We start from the raw sequence: 18,665 nt of genomic DNA on the forward strand, positions 1-18,665 counted from the left end.
GTACTCTGCTGGGCCACATGGATAACTTTTCCTCTCCCCTTACTCACACCCCCTTTCATGCCAACGTGCTGTGGGGGAACCAGTCGAAATCTCCGGGTACTCATCGACTCTGGGGCCGATGAGAGCTTTATGGACGCTACCTTGGCGTCCGAGCTGGGCATCCCCACTCAGACCCTCTCCATTCCCATGGACGTTAGAGCGCTGGACGGGCGCTCTATAGGCCGGGTCACCCACAATACCACCCCTATCAACCTACGACTATCAGGGAACCACAGCGAGACGATCCAATTCCTACTAATTAAGTCTCCTCAGGTTCCCCTGGTATTGGGTTTCTCTTGGCTCCAGCGACACAACCCGTTCATTGACTGGTCTACTGGTGCCATCATGGGCTGGAGCCCGTTCTGCCACTCTCATTGCCTGAAGTCAGCGCAGCCTGCCCCGGGCCACTTAGCTTCCGCCACACCAACCCTACGACTGCGGAATCGACCTTCTCCCAGGCACCACTCCGCCCTGGGGATGACCGTACTCGCTGTCGGGTCTGGAGACCAAGGCTATGGAGACCTACATTGAGGACTCCCCTAGCTGCCATGTTCATCTGTCCTTCTGCCTCCCCCGCCAGTGCAGGGTTCTTCTTTGTGGAGAAGAAGGACAAAACCCTGTGCCTGTGCAAAGGTCTACCGGGGCCTCAACGACATCACGGTGAAAAAACGCTACCCACTACCTCTCATCTCCTCGGCCTTTGAGCCGCTCCAGGGGACCTACGGAACGCCTACCACCTGGTGCAGATACAGGAGGGGGACGAGTGGAAGACTGCCTTCAACATGGCCAGCGGTCACTACGAGTATCTGGTCATGCCATTTGGCCTTACCAATGCTCCAGCTGTGTTCCAGGCCCTGGTTAATGATGTTCTCCGCGACATGTGGAACCGGTTCGTCTTCGTCTACCTCGACGACATCCTCGTCTTCTCCCGCTCCGCCCAAGAACACGTGCACCACGTCCGACAGGTCCTCCAACGCCTCCTGGAGAACCAGTTTTTTGTGAAAGGGGAGAAATGCGAATTCCATCACTCCACCATCCCCTTCCTGGGCTACATCCTCGCTGCAGGGAGTGTACAGATGGATCCTGGGAAGGTGAGAGCGGTGGTGAATTGGCCCCAGCCTATGTCCAGAGTGCAGCTGCAACATTTCCTGGGATTCGCCAACTTTTATTGCCGCTTTATCCGGGGTTACAGCACCCTGGCTTCCCTACTGTCTGCACTCAAACACTGTTTCACCACTGCTCCCATCTTGGTTCATCCTGACCCTTCCCGCCAATTCGTGGTGGAGGCCGATGCTTCGGATGTCGGAGTGGGAGTGGTCCTGTCCCAGCGTGCGGCCCTGGACCTCAAGTTTCATCCCTGCACCATCTTCTCCCATCGCCTCAACACCATGGAGAGGAATCACGATGTAGGGAATCGTGAACTTCTCGCAGTGAAAATGGCATTGGAGGAGTGGAGGCACTGGCTGGAGGGGGCGTTCACTGTGTGGACAGACCACAAGAACTTGGAATATCTCCGCACCGCCAAGTGTCTCAATTCCAGGCAAGCTAGGTGGGCCCTGCTTTTCACCCGGTTCAACTACTCCCTCTCATACCGACCGGGATCCAAGAATGTCAGGCCAGATGCACTGTCACACCGCTATTGCCCCGCGGCTACACCCCTGGAATCCGAGACTATCCTTCCCACCTCGTGCTTTGCGACGGCACTCAGTTGGGGAATAGAGAAGCAGGTCCGGGAGGCACAGCATTCCCAGCCAAACCCCGGGGGGAGCCAGATAACCAAATGTTTGTTCCTGACGCTGTCCGCTCCTCGGTCCTGGAGTGGGCCCACTCCTCTAGGCTTGCCTGTCACCCGGACTCCCGTCGGACCCTGGCCTTTGTGCAACAACGCTTTTGGTGGCCTACCATGGTTCCTGACATCTCCGCGTTCGTCGCCGCCTGCACGATCTGTGCACAGAACAAGACTCCTCGCCAAGCTCCGGCTTGTTTCCTCCAACCTCTGCCTGTTCCTCACCGACCCTGGTCTCACATATCCCTTGACTTTGTCACGGGTCTTCCCCCGTGTGATGGCAACACCGCCATCCTGACTGTTGTGGACCGGTTTTTTCCTCTCCCCAAGCTACCCTCCGCCAAAGAGACGACCCAGGTCATGGTACAGCACGTCTTCTGGATCCATGGACTCCCAGTGGACATAGTCTCCGACCGGGGTCCTCAGTTCTCGTCCCAGTTCTGGAAGATGTTCTGCATACTCATTGGGTCGTTGGCCAGCCTGTCCTCCGGTTTCCACCCTCAGTCCAACGGCCAGTCGGAGTGAGCCAACCAAGACCTGGAGACGACTCCGCGGTGCCTGGTCTCCGCCAACCCTACCACCTGGAGCCAGCAACTAGTGTGGGTCGAATACGCCATCAACACTCTTCCCTGCTCTGCCACGGGTATTTTGCTCTTTGAGTGTTTCCTGGGTTATCAGCCACCGCTCGTCTCGGAGCAAGAGGAAGAGGTCGGCGTACCCTCGGCCCAGATGTTTGTCCGCTGCTGTCGTCGTACCTGGAGGAGAGCCCGGTCGGCTCTTCTCAAGACCACCTCCAGGTATCGATGACAAGCAGACCGCCACCGGACCCCGGTCCCCGGTATCATCTCGGGCAGAAGGTATGGCTATCCACCCGAGATCTGCCCCTCCGGGTGGAGTCCCGCAAACTTTCCCCCCGGTTATCGGCCCTTTCTCCATCTCCAAGATCATTAGCCCCTCTGCTGTTCATCTTCTGTTGCCCCGTACCCTCCATATACATCCCACTTTTCATGTGTCTAGGATCAAACCCATGTCTCACAGCCCTTTGTCTCCTGTTTCCAGGGCCCCCCCTCTCCCCCGTCTCATCGACAGCCAACCGGCATACAAAGTGAGGCGTCTCCTGAAGATTCGACCTCTGGGCATGGGATTCCAGTACCTGGTTGACTGGGAGGGTTATGGCCTGTAGGGGAGGTGCTTGGTCCCCGCTAGGGACATCCTGGACCCAGGCCTCATCACTGAGTTTCCAGGTAGGATGCCAGGTTGTGCCCCTAGGGGAGGGGGTACTGTCACACCCTGATCGGTTTCACCTGTCTTTGTGATTGTCTCCACCCCCCTCCAGGTGTCACCCATCTTTCCCATTATCCTCAGTGTATTTATACCTGTGTTCTCTGTTTGTCTGTTGCCAGTTTGTTTTGTTTCGTCAAGCCTACGCGTGGTTTCCCCTCCTGTCTTTTTCAAGTTCCTGTTTTCTAGTTTTCTCGGTTTTGACCATTCTGCCTGCCCTGACCCTGAGCCTGCCTGCCGTTCTGTACCTTGTCACACCACCCTGGATTATTGACCTCTGCCTGGCCTGACCCTGAGACTGCCTGCCATTCTGTACCTTGTCACACCACCCTGGATTATTGACCTCTGCCTGCCCTGACCCTGAGACTGCCTGCCGTTCTGTACCTTTTGGACTCTGATCTGGATTACTGACCTCTGCCTGCCCTTGACCTGTCGTTTGCCTGCCTGTAATGTATAGTGATGTATAGTGAGAACTGTAATGTATAGTTAGAACTGTAATGTATAGTGAGAACTGTAATGTATAGTGAGAACTGTAATGTATAGTGAGAACTGTAATGTATAGTGATGTATAGTGAGAACTGTAATGTATAGTGAGCACTGTAATGTATAGTGAGAACTGTAATGTATAGTAAGAACTGTAATGTATAGTGATGTATAGTGAGAACTGTAATGTATAGTGAGCACTGTAATGTATAGTGAGAACTGTAATGTATAGTGAGAACTGTAATGTATAGTGAGAACTGTAATGTATTGTGAGAACTGTAATGTATAGTGAGAACTGTAATGTATAGTGAGCACTGTAATGTATAATGAGAACTGTAATGTATAGTGAGAACTGTAATGTATAGTGAGAACTGTAATGTATAGTGAGAACTGTAATGTATAGTGAGAACTGTAATGTATAGTGAGCACTGTAATGTATAGTGAGAACTGTAATGTATAGTGATGTATAGTGAGAACTGTAATGTATAGTGAGAACTGTAATGTTAGTTAGAACTGTAATGTATAGTGAGCACTGTAATGTATAGTGAGCACTGTAATGTATAGTGATGTATAGTGAGAACTGTAATGTATAGTGAGAACTGTAATGTTATTGAGATATGTAATGTATAGTGAGAACTGTAATGTATAGTGAGAACTGTAATGTATAGTGAGCACTGTAATGTATAGTGAGAACTGTAATGTATAGTGAGAACTGTAATGTATAGTGATGTATAGTGAGAACTGTAATGTATAGTGAGAACTGTAATGTATAGTGAGAACTGTAATGTATAGTGAGAACTCTTAAGCCTTCATTCATGTAGTCTAAATAAACATATCTATCAGGACATTCTACTGTTGTTTTGTCATTCACCTGAGTTGGCTTCACATTGAGGTTTTTGTCACAGTGGAGTTTGCTCTCTCTTCACAAGCCATGCTGTGGATGGTGTGTGCTATGGCGTAAACGTCTTTATACACAATGTTAGTGACACGCAGCTGGGATGTATCTGTGACAGTAGCTTCTGAATAACCTCACTGTCATCACACACCTTCTCCTCAGCCCCAACACCTGTAGTATGTTTTTATGTTTTGTTTACCCCATATGTAACTCTGTGTTGTTGTTTTTATCGCACTGCTTTGCTTTATCTTGGCCAGGTCGCAGTTGTAAAGGAGAACTTGTTCTCAACTGGCTTACCTGGTTAAATAAAGGTGAAATAAAAATAAATAAAAAGCAATAGTACTCCCTACAGACAGACAGACAAATAGGTAGAAAGACAGACAGAGAGATAGATAGATAGGCTCTACGCAGTATTTCCCTTACAGTCTAGTCCTCTTGGCACGCTGGCTCTATACAGTATTTCCCTTACGGTCTAGTCCTCTTGGCACGCTGGCTCTATACAGTATTTCCCTTACAGTCAAGTCCTCTTGGCACGCTGGCTCTATACAGTATTTCCCTTACAGTCAAGTCCTCTTGGCACGCTGGCTCTACGCAGTATTTCCCTTACAGTCTAGTCCTCTTGGCACGCTGGCTCTACGCAGTATTTCCCTTACAGTCTAGTCCTCTTGGCACGGTGGCTCTACGCAGTATTTCCCTTACAGTCTAGTCCTCTTGGCACGCTGGCTCTATGCAGTATTTCCCTTACAGTCTAGTCCTCTTGGCACGGTGGCTCTACGCAGTATTTCCCTTACAGTCTAGTCCTCTTGGCACGCTGGCTCTATACAGTATTTCCCTTACAGTCTAGTCCTCTTGGCACGCTGGCTCTACGCAGTATTTCCCTTACAGTCTAGTCCTCTTGGCACGCTGGCTCTATACAGTATTTCCCTTACAGTCTAGTCCTCTTGGCACGCTGGCTCTACACAGTATTTCCCTTACAGTCTAGTCCTCTTGGCACGCTGGCTCTATATAGTATTTCCCTTACAGTCTAGTCCTCTTGGCACGCTGGCTCTACGCAGTATTTCCCTTACAGTCTAGTCCTCTTGGCACTGTGGCTCTACGCAGTATTTCCCTTACAGTCTAGTCCTCTTGGCACGCTGGCTCTATACAGTATTTCCCTTACAGTCTAGTCCTCTTGGCACGCTGGCTCTACGCAGTATTTCCCTTACAGTCTAGTCCTCTTGGCACGCTGGCTCTATACAGTATTTCCCTTACAGTCTAGTCCTCTTGGCACGCTGGCTCTATACAGTATTTCCCTTACAGTCTAGTCCTCTTGGCACGCTGGCTCTATACAGTATTTCCCTTACAGTCTAGTCCTCTTGGCACGCTGGCTCTATGCAGTATTTCCCTTACAGTCTAGTCCTCTTGGCACGCTGGCTCTATACAGTATTTCCCTTACAGTCTAGTCCTCTTGGCACGCTGGCTCTATACAGTATTTCCCTTACAGTCTAGTCCTCTTGGCACGCTGGCTCTATGCAGTATTTCCCTTACAGTCTAGTCCTCTTGGCACGCTGGCTCTATACAGTATTTCCCTTACAGTCTAGTCCTCTTGGTACGCTGGCTCTATACAGTATTTCCTCTACAGTCTAGTCCTCTTGGCACGCTGGCTCTATACAGTATTTCCTCTACAGTCTAGTTCTCTTGGCACGCTGGCTCTATACAGTATTTCCCTTACAGTCTAGTCCTCTTGGCACGCTGGCTCTATGCAGTATTTCCCTTACAGTCTAGTCCTCTTGGCACGCTGGCTCTACGCAGTATTTCCATTACAGTCTAGTCCTCTTGGCACGCTGGCTCTATACAGTATTTCCTCTACAGTCTAGTCCTCTTGGCACGCTGGCTCTATACAGTATTTCCCTTACAGTCTAGTCCTCTTGGCACGCTGGCTCTACGCAGTATTTCCCTTACAGTCTAGTCCTCTTGGCACGCTGGCTCTATACCGTATTTCCCTTACAGTCTAGTCCTCTTGGCACGCTGGCTCTACGCAGTATTTCCCTTACAGTCTAGTCCTCTTGGCACGCTGGCTCTATACAGTATTTCCCTTACAGTCTAGTCCTCTTGGCACGCTGGCTCTACGCAGTATTTCCCTTACAGTCAAGTCCTCTTGGCACGCTGGCTCTACGCAGTATTTCCCTTACAGTCTAGTCCTCTTGGCACGCTGGCTCTACGCAGTATTTCCCTTACAGTCTAGTCCTCTTGGCACGCTGGCTCTATACAGTATTTCCCTTACAGTCTAGTCCTCTTGGCACGCTGGCTCTATACAGTATTTCCCAGAAAGTGTTGTTTTCTAAAGCCATGAATAGAATGTGAATCCTGAGTGATGCTCAAATGAAGTAGTTTGTAACCATAACAACTAGTTCATGATCATTCTGTGCTCTAATTTTTATATTTTCGATGAGGTTTTGATATTTTTGTATCCCAAGTGCACCAATTAATTAGAGTAACAACAATAACTCCAGATGAATAAATATACTTTTTTTTTATAACACCTAATATGCATGCAGCAAGATTCTACTCAAAGGTTGGTGGGTGGAAGATACAACTGTTAAACAACTTTTCCAACATAGTACATAAACAGAGTTTACCAAACATTAGGAACACCTTCCTGATATTGAGTTGCCCCCCCCCCCCCTCCCCCCTCCCCTCCCTTTGCCCTCAGAACAGCCTCAATTCGTCGGGGCATGGACTCTACAAGGTGTCGAAAGCATTCCACAGGGATGCTGGCCCATATTGACTCCAATGCTTCCCACAGTTGTGTCAAGTGGGCTGGATGTCCTTTGGGTGGTAGACCATTTTTGATAGACACAGGGGGCGGCAGGTAGCTTAGTGGTTAAGAGCGTTGTGCCAGTAACCGAAAGGTCGCTGGTTCTAATCCCCGAGCCGACTAGGTGAAAAATCTGTCGATGTGCCCTTGAGCAAGGTACTTAACCCTAATTGCTCCTGTAAGTCACTCTGGATAAGAGCGTCTGCTAAATGACTGAAATTTAAATGTAAAATGAAACTGTTGAGCGTGAAAAACCCAGCAGTGTTGCAGTTCTTGACACAAGCCGGTGCGCCTGGCACATACCACGTTCAAAGGCACTTCAATCTTTTATCTTCCCCATTCACCCTCTGAATGGCACACGTACACAATCCATGTCTCAATTGTCTCAAGGCTTAAAAATCCTTCTTTAACCTGTCTCCTCCCCTTCATCTACACTGATTGAAGTGGATTTAACAAGTGACATCAATAAGGGATCATAGCATTTCTCTGTAAGGTCTACACTTGTTGTATTCGGCGCAAGTGACAAATAACATTTGATTTGATTTGATTCACCTGGTTCGTCTATGTCATGGAAAGAGCAGGTGTTCCTAATGTTTTGTATACTCAGTGTGTATTGTAGCCTATATGATATATACTGTACATTTTATGTTACAAAAGCATATACATAAGGAAAAATACATTTTTCATTACTCATTAACTACTTTTTATTCCCCATGATATGTTGTTTAATGTTTCTCTCTGGTCTCAGGAGGATGATGTAACACTTCGGAGCAAACAGACAGAACAGCAGCCCAAAGCTGGAGGCCAGGATGGCAAAGATCTCTACAGCTACTGTGTACTTCCCAGGAGAGCTGACGTAGGCTGGGATGAAGGAGATCCACACGGCACAGAAGATCAGCATGCTGAAGGTGATGAACTTGGCCTCGTTGAAGTTGCCCGGCAGTTTCCGGGCCAGAAATGCCAGGATGAAGCACAGACAGGCCAAGAGGCCGATGTATCCCAGAACGCACCAGAAGGCCAGTGGAGAGCCCACACTGCACTCCAGAATAATCTTAGAGCGTTGGTCCTGGGTGTTTCTGGATGGGTAGGGAGGGGCAGTGATGAGCCAGGCAGCACAGATCAGCACCTGAACCAGGGTGCAGCAGAAGATGATGACCCTCTGCTGTTTGGGCCCCAGCCACTTCATGATGTTGTTCCCAGGCCTGGTGGAAGTGAAGGCAGCCAGGACCACCAGAGTTTTGCCCAGGATGCAGGAGATGCAGAGGGAGAAGGTGATGCTGAAGGTGGTGTGGCGCAGCATGCAGGACCAGGAGGTGGGCTCCCCGATGAACATCAGCGCACACAGGAAGCACAGGGTCAGGGAGAAAAGGATAAAGAAACTCAGCTCAGAGTTGTTGACGCGGACAATGGGAGTGGTCCTGTGATGGAGGAAGACCGCCAGGACGGACACGGTCAGACAGGCGCCCACTACAGCGATCACCGTCAGGGCTATCCCCATTGCATCATGGGAAAGGAACTCCACCACTTTGGGGATGCACAATGTTCCATCAGCGTTTGACCAGTAGTCCTCGGGACATTCTGTGCAGTCTATAGAATCTACACAGAAAAACAGAGAGAAAGAGATTAGGAATTGATCATTGATGGGTATGTAATGCAGTCGTGATATCCTACACATAAGTGACATTTGGCGGCAGAAGTGGAACTGGTGGGCAGAGGTTAACCCTTAAAGTACCAACAAGGGTCAATTCTTTTTTCTGAAATGTCAGGACTTTGTCAAGCAACTGGTTACCGAAGAAAAAACACAATTTACCATGATTTCTGTGTTAATAAAGAGAAATGAAAAATAATCTATATTTTGTATACTGGTGGTGTAAAATGAAAATACACAACAGAGGTAGATGTATATAGAAGTAGATGTATGTAGAGGTAGAGGTATATAGAAGTAGATGTATGTAGAAGTAGATGTATGTAGAAGTAGATGTATGTAGAGGTAGATGTATATAGAAGTAGATGTATATAGAAGTAGATGTATGTAGAAGTAGATGTATGTAGAAGTAGATGTATGTAGAAGTAGATGTATGTAGAAGTAGATGTATGTAGAAGTAGATGTATGTAGAGGTAGATGTATGTAGAGGTAGATGCATGTAGAAGTAGATGTATGTAGAAGTAGATGTATGTAGAAGTAGATGTATGTAGAAGTAGATGTAGAAGTAGATGTATGTAGAAGTAGATGTATGTAGAAGTAAATGTATGTAGAGGTAGATGTATGTAGAGGTAGATGTATGTAGAGGTAGATGTATGTAGAAGTAGATGTATGTAGAAGTAGATGTATGTAGAAGTAAATGTATGTAGAGGTAGATGTATGTAGAGGTAGATGTATGTAGAAGTAGATGTATGTAGAAGTAGATGTATGTAGAAGTAGATGTATGTAGAAGTAGATGTAGAAGTAGATGTATGTAGAAGTAGATGTATGTAGAAGTAAATGTATGTAGAAGTAGATGTATGTAGAAGTAGATGTATGTAGAGGTAGATGTATGTAGAGGTAGATGTATGTAGAAGTAGATGTATGTAGAAGTAGATGTATGTAGAAGTAGATGTATGTAGAAGTAGATGTATGTAGAAGTAGATGTATGTAGAAGTAGATGTATGTAGAAGTAGATGTATGTAGAGGTAGATGTATGTAGAGGTAGATGTATGTAGAAGTAGATGTATGTAGAAGTAGATGTATGTAGAAGTAGATGTATGTAGAGGTAGATGTATGTAGAGGTAGATGTATGTAGAAGTAGATGTATGTAGAAGTAGATGTATGTAGAAGTAGATGTATGTAGAAGTAGATGTAGAAGTAGATGTATGTAGAAGTAGATGTATGTAGAAGTAGATGTATGTAGAAGTAGATGTATGTAGAAGTAGATATATGTAGAAGTAGATGTATGTACCCTGAAAAGATATACAGTGCATTCGGAGAGTATTCAGATCCCTTGACTTTTTCCACATTTTGTTGCATTACAGCCTTATTCTAAAATTGATTAAACAGTTATTTTTCAATCTACACACAATACCCCATAATGACAAAGCAAAAACAGGTTTTAGAAATGTTTGCAAATGTATTAATAATAAAAAACTTAAATATCAAATTTACATAAGTATTCAGACCCTTTAGTTAGTACTTTGTTGAAGCACCTTTGGCAGCGATTACAGACTTGAGTCTTCTTGGGTATGACGCTACAAGCTTGGCACACCTGTATTTGGGGAGTTTCTCCCATTCTTCTCTGCAGATCCTCTTAAGCTCTGTCAGGTTGGATGGGGAGCATCACTGCACAGCTATTTCTGGTCTCTCCAGAGATGTTCGATCGGGTTCAAGTCTGGGCTCTGGCTGAGCCACTCAAGGACATTCAGAGACTTGTCCCGAAGCCACTCCTGCGTTGCCTTGGCTGTGTGCTTAGGGTCGTTGTCCTGTTGGAAGGTGAACCTTCGCCCCAGTCTGAGGTCCTGAGCGCTCTGGAGCAGGTTTCATCAAGGATCTCTCTGTACTTTTTTCCGTTAATCTTTCCCTCAATCCTGACTAGTCTCCCAGTCCCCGCCCGCTGAAAGACATCCCCATAGCATGATGCTGCCACCACCATGCTTCACCATAGGGATGGAGCCAGGTTTCCTCCAGAAATAACACTTGGTATTCAGGCCAAAGAGATCAATCTTGGTTTAATCAGACCAGAGAATCTTGTTTCTCATGGTCTGAGAGTCCTTTAGGTGCCTTTCGGCAAACTCCAAGCAGGCTGTCATGTGCCTTTTACTGAGGAATGGCTTCTGTCTGGCCACACTACCATAAAGGCCTTATTGGTGTAGTGCTGCAGAGATGGTTGTCCTTCTGGAAGGTTCTACCATCTCCACAGATTAACTATGGAGCTCTGTCAGAGTGACCATCGGGTTCTTGGTCACCTCCCTGACCAAGGCCCTTCTCCCCCGATTGCTCAATTTGGCCGGGCGGCCAGCTCTAGGAAGAGTCTTGGTGGTTCCAAACTTCTTCCATTTAAGAATGATGGAGGCCACTGTGTTCTTGGGGACCTTCAATGCTGCAGAAATGTTTTGGTACCCTTCCCCAGATCTGTGCCTCAGCACAATCCTTTCTTGGATCTCTACGGACAATTCCTTCGACCTCATGGCTTGGTTTTTGCTCTGACATGCACTGTCAACTGTGGGACCTTATATAGACAGGTGTGTGCCTTTCCAAATCATGTCCAATCAATTGAATTTACCACAGGTGGACTTCAATCAAGTTGTAGAAACATCTTAAGGATGATCAATGGAAACAGGATGCACCTGAGCTCAAACCATTTACTTGTGTTACAAAGTGTTAATCAAATAAAAAGTGTTACTGCTTGACAGAAAGCGGCACAGGTCCTAATCCAGGCACTTGTCATCTCCCGTCTGGATTACTGCAACTCGCTGTTGGCTGGGCTCCCTGCCTGTGTCATTAAACCCCTACAACTTATCCAGAATGCTGCAGCCCGTCTGGTGTTCAACCTTCCCAAGTTCTCTCACCTCACCCCGCTCCTCCGCACACTCCACTGGCTTCCAGTTGAGGCTCGCATCTACTACAAGACCATGATGCTTGCCTATGGAGCTGTGAGGGGAACGGCACCTCCTTACCTTCAGGCTCTGATCAGACCCTACACCCAAATGAGGGCACTACGTTCATCCACCTCTGGCCTGCTACTTCCCCTACCTCTACGGAAGCATAGTTCCCGCTCAGCCCAGTCAAAGCTATTCGCTGCTCTGGCACCCCAATGGTGGAACAAGCTCCCCCATGACGCCAGGATAGCGGAGTCACTGACCACCTTCCGGAGACACTTGAAACCCTACCTCTTTAAGGAACACCTGGAATAGTATAAAGTAATCCTTCTACCCCCCCCCCCCCCATAAAAAAAAAGTGGTTGTCCCACTGGCTTTCATAAGTTGAATGCACCAATTTGTAAGTCGCTCTGGATAAGAGCGTCTGCTAAATGATGTAAATGTAAATGTTGACAGACAGTGTCTCTTTGCAATCATTACCAATTTGGGGTAAATTAGGGTATTACCAGTTGGCACTATTCAACCAAAAATACGTTGGTGCTTTTAATGTTAAAGGAGGCTACAGGAATAAGACAAGTGGAGGAGGACATGCTCCTGGACAAAACAAGGCCCTTTCTGTCAGCATCAACACAACACATGGACAAGATGAGCATAGTGCACTCATCTGTATCTAGGGTAGAGAGTCAGAGTCCTCACCAAATCAGAGTCCTCACCTGTCTGATTACTAATCTACAGATAAGTCATTCTATTGATTAGGGTATATCAGAGTCCTCACCTGTCTGATTACTAATTTACAGATAAGTAATTCTATTGATTAGGGTAAATCAGAGTCCTCACCTGTCTGATTACTAATCTACAGATAAGTCATTCTATTGATTAGGGAATATCAGAGTCCTCACCTGTCTGATTACTAATCTACAGATAAGTCATTCTATTGATTAGGGTATATCAGAGTCCTCACCTGTCTGATTACTAATCTACAGATAAGTCATTCTATTGATTAGGGTAAATCAGAGTCCTCACCTGTCTGATTACTAATCTACAGATAAGTCATTCTATTGATTAGGGTAAATCAGAGTCCTCACCTGTCTGATTACTAATCTACAGATAAGTCATTCTATTGATTAGGGTAAATCAGAGTCCTCACCTGTCTGATTACTAATCTACAGATAAGTCATTCTATTGATTAGGGTATATCAGAGTCCTCACCTGTCTGATTACTAATCTACAGATAAGTCATTCTATTGATTAGGGAATATCAGAGTCCTCACCTGTCTGTTTACTAATCTATAGATAAGTCATTCTATTGATTAGGGTATATCAGAGTCCTCACCTGTCTGATTACTAATCTACAGATAAGTCATTCTTTTGATTAGGGTAAATCAGAGTCCTCACCTGTCTGATTACTAATCTATAGATAAGTCATTCTATTGATTAGGGAATATCAGAGTCCTCACCTGTCTGATTACTAATCTATAGATAAGTCATTCTATTGATTAGGGTATATCAGAGTCCTCACCTGTCTGATTACTAATCTACAGATAAGTCATTCTATTGACTAGGGAATATCAGAGTCCTCACCTGTCTGATTACTAATCTACAGATAAGTCATTCTATTGACTAGGGAATATCAGAGTCCTCACCTGTCTGATTACTAATCTACAGATAAGTCATTCTATTGATTAGGGAATATCAGAGTCCTCACCTGTCTGATTACTAATCTACAGATAAGTCATTCTATTGATTAGGGTATATCAGAGTCCTCACCTGTCTGATTACTAATCTACAGATAAGTCATTCTATTGATTAGGGAATATCAGAGTCCTCACCTGTCTGATTACTAATCTACAGATAAGTCATTCTATTGATTAGGGAATATCAGAGTCCTCACCTGTCTGATTACTAATCTACATATAAGTCATTCTATTGACTAGGGAATATCAGAGTCCTCACCTGTCTGATTACTAATCTACAGATAAGTCATTCTATTGATTAGGGTAAATCAGAGTCCTCACCTGTCTGATTACTAATCTACAGATAAGTCATTCTATTGATTAGGGTAAATCAGAGTCCTCACCTGTCTGATTACTAATCTACAGATAAGTCATTCTATTGATTAGGGTATATCAGAGTCCTCACCTGTCTGATTACTAATCTACAGATAAGTCATTCTATTGATTAGGGTATATCAGAGTCCTCACCTGTCTGATTACTAATCTACAGATAAGTCATTCTATTGATTAGGGAATATCAGAGTCCTCACCTGTCTGATTACTAATCTACAGATAAGTCATTCTATTGATTAGGGTATATCAGAGTCCTCACCTGTCTGATTACTAATCTTGCCGCTGTCACATGGTACACAGTCAAAGCAGCACAGAGGCTCCCCACGACGGACAGCCTTCCTGGATCCTGGAGCACAACTGGCGCTGCACACGGAGACCACCACCTGAATACCACAGAGACAACGCTGATTAGGCTGGTTCACCATGAACCATGAACCAGTTTAATACATTTAGCATAAAATGTATCGTTGTCTTCATTAATACAATTTTTTTTACTTAACACTATGTGAGAGGGAGACATTGCAAGACCAACATGCATCTTACATTGGAATCACAGTATTTCATCAAATCCCAACCTATCCCATTCCCCCTACTTACCTCCACCTCACCCTACAGAACGTCAACAGTTGGCATCTGATGTGGTTAAATACACAGTGTGAGCAGCTTGCCTTGCTCTGATGCCCCGCCCACACTATCTTCTCTTCCTGGATCACCAACTCCTTCCCAGAGTCCTTTGCACCGTCGAACAGACCCACGTTGATGAACTCCATGTTCCCACCTGAGCCTCTCTGCCAGTTGATGATGTCATAGTAGGGGATGGAATCCCCTTTCAGGTCAAAGTTCACCTCCTCCCCAGAAATGGAAAAGGCAACTTCCTGTATATAGTGCTGCAGCTTTGAAAAAAAAAGAGATGTGATATATTTGCAGAGTGGTATGAAGCCCTATAGCTGGCAGTTACCATATGGATGTGCTAGAGAAGACAGATTTTGAACAGTTACTGTACATGAGCTGTTGTATACTTTTTTCAAACGGTCCAGATAGTTACTATACCTGTACCTGCCAGGGTTGTACGTTGTTGCTGTGAGCGCAGGTGTGGTTGTTGAAGGGTCCTGCCCTTGGCTGGCAGTGGAGGAGGTTTTTCAGGGAGTGGGCGATGGCGTACACAGCCTTGTACACATTATAGGCCACCCTGGGGCTGGACGTGTTCATGTAGGCTGAGTGTTGCTTCAGGAGAGTCTCCTGCCCTGAGCAGGGGGGCAGCAGGGGGCTGGAGGGGGACAGAGAGGGAGAGGGAGAGCAGCCGTACAGAGCCTCCCACAGCTGCTGCACCAGGGGGTTAGAGGGGTACCTCCCGGGGTTCACCGTCTGCAGGTAGTCCCTGAGCCCTGGGACTTGTCCCGTCCTTATCCCAAAGCCAATGGTGCCCCCCAGGTAGGGGAAGTACTCGCTGGTGGTGAAGAGAGAGGCGGTGACCCAGGCCTCGCTGGCCACCCACTGGATCCCTGTAATGTTCTGTGCCATGTAGTCCTTCAGGAAGGGAGTCATTTCCCCCTCAGCAGAGAACACCACCACTACCCTGGCTGTGGAGCTACGCATGACCTAGAGAGAAGAGAGAGAGGGAGACAGGGGAATAGAGAGAGGGGAGAAATGAGAAGATAATGGAGGGTAGAGGTGGGAGAGATGGAGGAAGAATAGAGGGGAGAGGAAGGAGAGAGAAGGAGACAGGGTGAGAGGGGAGTTAGAAGGGGAGAGAGAGAAGGAGACAGGGAGAGAGAGGAGTTAGAAGTGGAGAGAGAGGAGTTAGAAGGGGAGAGAGAGAGGAGACAGGGAGAGAGAGGAGTTAGAAGGGGAGAGAGAGGGGAGACAGGGTGAGAGAGGAGTTAGAAGGGGAGAGAGAGGAGTTAGAAGGGGAGAGAGAGAGGAGACAGGGAGAGAGAGGAGTTAGAAGGGGAGAGAGAGGGGAGACAGGGTGAGAGAGGAGTTAGAAGGGGAGAGAGAGAGGAGACAGGGTGAGAGAGGAGTTAGAAGGGGAGAGAGAGGAGACAGGGAGAGAGAGGAGTTAGGAGGGGAGAGAGAGGAGTTAGAAGGGGAGAGAGAGGAGTTAGAAGGGGAGAGAGAGGGGAGACAGGGTGAGAGAGGAGTTAGAAGGGGAGATAGAGAGGAGACAGGGTGAGAGAGGAGTTAGAAGCGGAGAGAGAGAGGAGACAGGGAGAGAGAGGAGTTAGAAGGGGAGAGAGAGAGGAGACAGGGAGAGAGAGGAGTTAGAAGGGGAGAGAGAGAAGGAGACAGGGAGAGGTATTTTGTAAAGTACTAAGGTTGTTTTGAATATGCAAGACACATTTCCGTCAGGGACAGAACAGTCCCTCTCCCGTCCTCTCTTCGTACCTCTATGATCTCCAGCGCCCTCTGCTGGTTATAGAGTAGAGGGATCATCTCCTGGTAGGCCACACACACCCCCGTCCCCTCCAGCTCCCTCAGCAGCCCCTGTAGGGCGAAGTGCCCATATTCATGGTCCCCACGTACCACCCCCACCCAGCGCCAGTCATACCGCACCAGCAGCTGAGCCATAGCCTTCACCTGGGATGGGAGAAAGGAGGATCAGTCAGAAACTAGGCCATAACAGACCAGGAAGTGAACATACGTTGCTTCACTCCATTTAGTTGACTGCAGGGAGATCCATTTGGCTCCCACTTCAGAAAAATACTTCTTGAAGAGTCTTGAGATTTATGAGATCATTGCCTAATCCTTTTTGATTTAATTCCAGGCTTTCACCTGGTAGTCATCGTTGGGGATCACTCTGAAGAAGGTGGGGTACTCCCTCCTGTCACTGAGGCACGCACACGACGAGAAGTAGCTGATCTGAGGAAAGACATGGTTAGTGACACACTCCTTCTTTCTATAGCGCTCATATGAAGAGTTTCATTCCAAAACGCTATATATACATTTTCAGAAATGTTGGTAAATTAGCTTTTATTGTTGAAAGAAATGATGAAAGAGATTGGTGTGTTTTTTCACTATCTAATCATGGCATGGGGTTGTTCAATGACACATGTATTTGTTTAAAATCTATCACTTGTTTTTTTTGCTAAATGCTATACATCCGCCTCACTCTCAGAGAAATAAGTAGGACTTCTATGTTGTAGACAGTCATGTATATAATCATAATAATAATAATAATAATAATAATAATAATAATAATAATAATAATAATAATGATAATAATAATTCAATACAGTAATATGAGATCTGTATGTAAAACATTTATATTTTACATTTGAGTCATTTAGCAGATGCGCTCTTATCCAGAGTGACTTACAGTAAGTGCATTTATCTTAAGATAGTTCAGTGAGACAATCACATATCACAGTTAAATAGACATGATATGTACATTCCATTCCAGCTAAACAATGGATATATAGCGTTTTTCGAATAAACACATTTTCTCAAATCTATGAAAAAAAAAATTTGAGAACAGTAATATTTTACACACACATGAAGGTACCCATAAGCAATCATTTCTGATTTAATGTGTGGATATAGCATTTTGGAAATGACCTTTTCATATACATATTTACACACAGAGAATCAGAAAGGTTATACAGTATCCCAAGTCTGTAGTTGATCGATAAGTCAAATAATACAAAATAAAATAAAAATCCTTAACATAGCTGAACTCTCAGTGGAGCCCTACCATGGGTATTTTAAAGGGCTGCAGGATTCTGGACACAACAATAGACTGAGCAGAACCCGATTCTCCAATGACGGCCAGGAGAGGAGAGGCACCAGAACACATGTGACTGTGCGCCTGGTCCAGTCCGTTCAACACAGCCAGTGCAGCCCTCTGCCCCGTCAGAGGATAGGCACACGAGTCAAAGATCTTGTAGCCCAGCGTGTGGTTGGGCAGCAGCTGCTCATTCTGGTTGATCTCCTCCACTGCCAGCCTCATGGTCTGAGCCCAGCGGAACGCCCTCGGGTCAAACCTGAATACACAGAGAGAGAGAGAGAGAGAGAGAGAGAGAGAGAGAGAGAGAGAGAGAGAGAGAGAGAGAGAGAGAGAGAGAGAGAGAGAGAGAGAGAGAGAGAGAGAGAGAGAGAGAGAGAGAGAGAGAGAGAGAGAGAGAGAGAGAGAGAGTGACAAACAAAACAGAGTCATTAGTGAGAGAGTAAAGTAGACGGAGAGTGAGAGTAGGAGGAGGGGAGGAAGGATGAGGAGAGAGTGTTAGAAAAACAGAGAAAGTGACAATAAAAGGAGGGAAAAGAGAAAACTAGAAACTAGAAGAGGGAAAGATGGTTAAAGGTCAAATAGTCTATTACTGGTTAACACTGAAAACTCACCGTTGCACCTGACTGCTGTTGGTCTGTAGGTGTAGTTGACGTCTGGCATCTCCTGGTTGTAGTGCAGGGGGAAAATACCCCCAATGACAAAGTCACCATCAGCCACGAACACAGGCTCAAAGTCACTCTGCAGAACACACTCTGTGTCTGGGGCTAGGGTGGAGGAGGGGGTGAGTGTGAGGGAGAGGGAAGAGACTGAGGCAGATAGAGACCACAAGAACAGCAGAGACATCCTCACTCACACCTATCCCCTCTAACAGTCAGAGAGAGGGAAGGAGAGCAGTTATATATATAGCCCTATCGTATGTCTGCATCTCATTACTGACAAGACAGGCCCTGGATTGGACATCTGTTAAGAAGGCCTATGACATCGTCACAAACAATGCAACCCCCCCCCAAAGATGTTTGACTGAC

General features: G+C 46.3%; 1 protein-coding gene across 1 annotated transcript; it reads right to left on the reverse strand.

Annotated features, from left to right (window-relative positions):
• Positions 1–7,978: 7,978 nt before the first annotated feature.
• Positions 7,979–18,483, reverse strand: olfcv3 (olfactory receptor C family, v3; the record flags this gene model as incomplete). The annotated part of the gene is made up of 8 exons (XM_084142484.1): positions 7,979–8,877; positions 14,176–14,299; positions 14,585–14,803; positions 14,967–15,515; positions 16,302–16,493; positions 16,689–16,775; positions 17,608–17,896; positions 18,248–18,483. The coding sequence occupies 8 exons, from the start codon at positions 18,481–18,483 to the stop codon at positions 7,979–7,981; spliced, it is 2,595 nt and encodes an 864-aa protein (XP_083998610.1).
• Between the last annotated feature and the right edge of the window lie 182 nt (positions 18,484–18,665).

This window comes from Coregonus lavaretus, assembly GCF_964263955.1.
Source record: "Coregonus lavaretus genome assembly, chromosome: 26".
Lineage (NCBI taxonomy): Eukaryota > Metazoa > Chordata > Actinopteri > Salmoniformes > Salmonidae > Coregonus > Coregonus lavaretus.